The sequence below is a fragment of the Ranitomeya variabilis genome, chromosome 6, assembly GCF_051348905.1.
Source record: "Ranitomeya variabilis isolate aRanVar5 chromosome 6, aRanVar5.hap1, whole genome shotgun sequence".
NCBI lineage: Eukaryota > Metazoa > Chordata > Amphibia > Anura > Dendrobatidae > Ranitomeya > Ranitomeya variabilis.
Genome location: NC_135237.1, coordinates 426,436,526 through 426,442,525, shown reverse-complemented (window position 1 = coordinate 426,442,525; position 6,000 = coordinate 426,436,526). Strand labels below are relative to the sequence as shown.

Genomic DNA, 6,000 nt, shown 5'->3' with positions numbered 1-6,000 from the left:
GTACCAGGACCCCTGAGCAACACACAGTGGAACTTGGGGAAGCTACAGTCCTTCGGTGGCTCTGGACTGACTGATGTGTGCCGGCCAGGCAAGTTGGTGAACCCCGTAAGGCAGTTTCCCCAGGAGAGAGGACTGACAAGGAGTCAGCAGACGGAGCAGGAACTCCCATAAGGTACCTCCACAAGCTGTTGGTGCTTGTAACCTGGACTGTGTGGTAACCCACGGCAACTGGTCAGTGAGGACCATCATGTTTAGTGTCCGTGAGTCCAACCCGTAGTTAAAGTGTTTGAAGATGTAAGTTAATGTCACCAGTTGGTGCCTATTGTGTTTCGTGAGACATACATGATGAACTGAGCATAACCCGGTTTATGAGGCTTAATAAACCGTATGGACTGCTTTGTTTTAAAAACCCGTGCCCGTGTGCTTGAATATCGCAGCCAAGCGAGTGTCCCCCAATACACTCAGTAAGAAAAGTCTTACATTGTCTTACATTTGGTGGAGAATGCGGGCAACGGTCCGGCACGCACACGTGGTGTTAATTGCTGTGGCTCGGCGGGGCCACGAAGATTGCGTCTGGCTGTAACTCGGCGGGGTTACGAAGCTGACAAGCGTCTGGCTGTAACTCGGCGGGGTTACGAAGCTGACAAGCGTCTGGCTGTAACTCGGCGGGGTTACGAAGGGGACAAGCGGCGTCCTGTGGATTGGCGGGTCCACGAAGCCGGCGGTAGAGCCTGGTGGAGCGTAGCTGCAGTGGCAGCAAGAGGTTCCCCAGCAGGCGGAGCAGCAGTGGCTTATGGTTGGCAGCCGGAGGTGCCGGTTGTGTGTGACTGCAGCGGGAGCTGTGGCGGTACCAGCAGGAGCTGGTGAAGTGACATATAGAAAAAAAAAAAAAATTTCTTTTTGTGCAGACTCTTAAAGGGCCAGTACAAGCCCAGAGACATTGGGGTGTACTGTGCGAACTAGGGCCTGAGTGCCGTGGAGAAGTCCACGGGGTGTATCCCAGGGTGGGGAGTATCCCTAATAGTGAGCGGTGACCCCAAATGGAGATGGTTGTCCAAATGGGGGCGGAGTCCCAAAAAGGGGCGGTAACCCGAATAGGGGTAATGGCCCAAAAAGGGGTGGAATCCCGAAGGGGGGCTGAATCCCGAACCGGGGTGGTGTCAAAAAGCGGAGCACTTGTCCAAAAAGGGGGCGGAGCAAAAAAAGGGGCGGCAATCAGTGAGGTGTCACGACTGTGTCCTTTTTGGCTGGATGGAAAGTGTGTGCGGGGATTGATAGACCCGGGGAGAGAAGCGTCTGTGCTGAGAACCCTTCCAGGAAATTCTGTCACCTAGCGACACTGAATATCTCCAGGTAGCCACTATCTACATTGTCGCAGCGGAAGTTTCTACATACCATGAGGTGGCTGTAGACCCGATCTTGCCGTATCCTATGGTAATAGGACAAGATTTGGTAGCACTGTGGGAAAAGGCTGAAGTGTTTGTGGACATAATGTGGATGTCAGTTAGTAATATTGAGAAGGCGCCCCCTAGAGTTGACAGTCCTAAGGTAGGCCTGAACAAGGGAAAAGGTGCGACTGTCCAACTAACTGACCTGACGTCACCTGAAGTGTGCCACAATACGACTGGTAATGGTCTGCTGGATAAAACAAGTGGAGCTGACACCCAGACAGAGAGTGACTCGTGGCGTCATCATACTGTGGGGTGTGACACAGATTCTGGGGGTGACTGTGACAAGTCATGGCCAGTAACAAGCGCATGTGCCATGGTGACAGGTGGAGGACGGGGTCCAGGACCTGTGGTAACGGGTGGAGGACGGGGTCCAGGACCTGTGGTGACAGGTGGAGGACGGGGTCCAGGACCTGTGGTGACGGGTGGAGGACGGGGTCCAGGACCTGTGGTGACAGGTGGAGGACGGGGTCCAGGACCTGTGGTACCGGGTGGAGGACGGGGTCCAGGACCTGTGGTGACAGGTGGAGGACAGGGTCCAGGACCTGTGGTACCGGGTGGAGGACGGGGTCCAGGACCTGTGATGACGGATGGTGGTGACTCCCATTCAGACGGTGATACCAGTGGAAAAGAGTGTAATAAGGTTGACTCAGGCAATTCTTCCTCCCGTCGCCGGAGACGTAAAAGAGCCAAAGGGGCTGAGCCGGTTGTTCCATGTGAGGAATTGACGGAAGATGCTGAGGACCTGGAGTGTATGAAGTACTCTGAAGTCCCAGGGAAAAGGGACGAACCTAATGATGTCACCGCTGAGACCCAAGAGAGGGCCGACCCTGACAGTGCAGAGTCTGAGGGTGCAGAAGTGGAGGAGGCCACCAAGGAGGTGGTGCCTGAAGTAAATACCTCCTCAAGTAATGGATGTTCCACCAGTCCAAAGGATGGGAGGAGCGAGATAGAACTGGTTAAAGAGACGGTGAATGACCATCTCGAACAAGAAAGGGTCCTGAGACAAGCGGCTGAGCGCAGAGTGGATGAGCTGGAGAAGGAAGTCTCTGAGCTCAGAGGTCACCTGTTCAGATGGCAAAATGTGTATCAGACCCTAAAGGAAGACATTGACGTGCTCAGAGAAGCACTGAAAGGCCCTCTACAAGGAAAAGAGGTGGTGGTCGCAGACTTCTCGTGTCAGTACCAGAGTGGTAACGAGGTGAAGCTGCTAATGCCCATCTTGACCCGGGGTCTGGAAGAGGGTAAAGCTGAAGAGGAGTTGGCACTAAAAGCAGAACAAGATGGTCACCCGGTTGTGACAGGTGTCTTGATGGAAAGGTCCATGGCAAGGCAGGAGCCATCTGTTCTTGAAGGAAGTGAGACTCCGCTCTTCAAGTGCGTGATAGATGTACCCGTAGAGGCGCAAGATGCATGTACCCGTGAGGGTGTGTATGAGGCCTTTAAAAAGGCAGTAGAAGCATGTAGTGTGCACTGGGCACTGGAGACGAAACAGTTGGTGATACTGTCTTCTAAGGAAGTCACAGTGAAGAGGGTGGCTGTCCTGAGGGACATGCACCTACAGTGCCTCCGCACGAAACAGATGATCCTCTGTTGAGGAATAATGAGGCCACTCGATGTTTGGAGCAAGCCAAGAAAGCTCAAAGTCGTCTGGGCTTGGTAGAGGACACAGTCCAAGTGCCCAGAGCTCTAGTAGCGAAGCTCATTGGCCGATTTGGGAAAGTGATGCAGGAGATGGTGGATGTGTCCGGTGTGAAGAGACTGAGGATTCCGGCTGAAGACGAGGCCCTGGTGGGTGAAGATGGGATGGTGTCATTCCTGGTCGTCGGGTCCAAGGAGAGTCTAGGAAATATCCGGATGCTCCTGAGGTATCGCGTGGCATAACTGAGAGAAGTAGAGCAGCTAAGACTGTACAGACGGCAGGTCAACAAACAGCTGCAGAACATGAGGTGGCGGCCGCCTTCTTCCCAAGGAAAAGGGAACAGAAGGGACCCTCCAAATAATGAAATAGCAGGTTACCGGAGACTTTCAGCAAGGCAAGAACGTCGAGAATCTGCAAGTAGTAGTTCTACTCCCAGTATGAGACTGAGAGACCTGGACAGTAGTTCCTGTCGTATACTAAGTGGGTCCGACTCAGACCAGACAGTCGGTTTGACCGTCAGTAGGACTCATGACCACGCCAACCGTGGGTGCCGGCCGTGGAGAGGAAAGTCGGGTGACGGGGCGTACAGGAAAAATGTGGTGACCAAAGGTCTGTTGACACAAATAGATGGTGGTTTGAGAGTTAAAACTCAAAATATACACATTGACCGCTGGGGGCGGGAAGACCTTACCAAAGGTATGATTGTATGTGATGCCCAAAACCGACTGAGACGGTTCCCTCGACTGATAGGGCAAGGTAACGTGCGTGACATGTCTCGTGACCCCACGTGTATGACAGGTGTTCAACCCCACAAGTTTGAACAGAGGGGGGGGGGATATGTGATGCAGTGACCCCTGTGACAGGTAGGGGGCGCTGCATGGTCTCCCCGGTATGTGCACGGAGTTGTATTGAGGCCGTGAGAATAGACCTGCAGTGACCAGCCATGTGATCCATTACTGTGGGTGTGGTTACAGGTACATAACGTGACCAGGGTGTGGGTCACATGGTCCCTGGGTTCCTGTGTGGTTCCAGTGAGTGGACCTGAGTGGTGAGGTTACAGGGGGTTCCTGAGCGCTGTGTGTGGGCTGTGTATGCCCCTGTGCTGGAAGACCTGGTAGGAGGCTTCCTGGAGAGCACATGCTGGCGTGAGAGGTCCTGGGAGGTGTACCAGGACCCCTGAGCAACACACAGTGGAACTTGGGGAAGCTACAGTCCTTCGGTGGCTCTGGACTGACTGATGTGTGCCGGCCAGGCAAGTTGGTGAACCCCATAAGGCAGTTTCCCCAGGAGAGAGGACTGACAAGGAGTCAGCAGACGGAGCAGGAGCTCCCATAAGGTACCTCCACAAGCTGTTGGTGCTTGTAACCTGGACTGTGTGGTAACCCACGGCAACTGGTCAGTGAGGACCAGCATGTTTAGTGTCCGTGAGTCCAACCCGTAGTTAAAGTGTTTGAAGATGTAAGTTAATGTCACCAGTTGGTGCCTATTGTGTTTCGTGAGACATACATGATGAACTGAGCATAACCCAGGTAATGAGGCTTAATAAACCGTATGGACTGCTTTGTTTTAAAAACCCGTGCCCGTGTGCTTGAATATCGCAGCCAAGCGAGTGTCCCCCAATACACTCAGTAAGAAAAGTCTTACATTGTCTTACATATATAAAACGAGTGACAAAAGGGTTTATGAGCATGATTTCTCTAGTAGGACATTCTGCCATAGGACTCATAAACCATACATTTGGTTGGTTTTGTCCATTGTGTCCTGAACTTTTAGATGCCAAGCAGTCAATAAAAAAACCCAAAAGAAACCCCACGTGAAGCAATGTATCTCACGAATTTATTAATTACAAATCATTTCTAAGCAATCATTTTTCGAAGTGCAAACAAGGCACCCAACTGATCAAAAGGTGCTAAAATATAATGAACATCTATTCCATATTCAGAAAAGTAAAAGTATACATATTAAATATTTTTGCATTTTTTTTTTCAAACAAACACAAACCATGAATTATTGTCAAACTGTGTGCTTAGCAGAAAATTAGATGAAATTACAGCCATACAGAAGCTGTATATATTTATATATACACATCTACATAACCTACCGCGTGCATCGCTGCATACACAATAGGTCAACAGTTACATAGGTATAAAAGGTTTAAATATCAGTTAAACATATACAGCTTTATTTTCTTCTACCTAGTAGCAAAAAAAACGCAGGTATAAAAATGCTTTATTGTACTTAAAGCAAAATCTGCTTTAGTCTGTGACCACAATTTGAGAGAAGGAGTAATATGCATTAAGTTTTCTGTTCTTTGCCTTTTGTGGAAAACATTGCATTGTATGGTTGTCTTCTCCGTGGCCGCTGACAAGGAGACATCTGCTCTTTTATGTAACCTTTAGGAAAAAAACAGAGCATAATAATTATCCAGAACCTTGGCTAAAACTACCACTGGACTTTGTATATGGTGCTAAAATGTCCTTGCAAGATGCTAAACTGATTATCACTAACCATAATTCCAGTTTAGAAGAAAAAATTTTAAAAGAATTTCAAGTTAACCTTGATTCATAAAAAATGCCTTCATTCTCCATCCCTGCAGACATAACTCAATTAATTCAATTTTGCATTTGTGCAGATAATGTACGCACTACAGACAACCACATTGTTGAGAGAAGGGTTATCCTGTCTTATGAAAATAAAGATGAATCATTATATGACTGAAAGTAGCGCAGCTATTCTTGTTGTGTTGTTTAAAATATTGAATGATTTCAAGAACTCTGCTAGCTGTCAGTATATGAGAAGTTTATTCCTTGGAAAACCCATTTAACATTCTAATATCTTACAAAGTAAATCAATAGATTTGGAATAACAATAAGTTATTCGGATGTGTTAAAAAATGTTCCTGTTCTGAGA

At 49.1% G+C, this 6,000-nt stretch overlaps 1 protein-coding gene across 5 annotated transcripts in view; it reads right to left on the bottom strand.

Annotated features, from left to right (window-relative positions):
* Positions 1 to 4,905: 4,905 nt before the first annotated feature.
* RBBP8 (RB binding protein 8, endonuclease) overlaps positions 4,906 to 6,000 on the bottom strand; it is a 176,028-nt gene continuing 174,933 nt past the window's right edge. For 2 of the 5 annotated variants that reach the window (XM_077270347.1, XM_077270348.1), the window contains exon 19: positions 4,910 to 5,483. In XM_077270347.1, coding sequence (XP_077126462.1) covers positions 5,386 to 5,483 — 98 coding nt within the window. In that variant the 3' untranslated portion in view covers positions 4,910 to 5,385. Of the gene's footprint in view, positions 5,484 to 6,000 lie in introns of all 5 variants that reach the window. The other 3 variants (XM_077270349.1, XM_077270345.1, XM_077270346.1) reach the window with 2 other exon arrangements.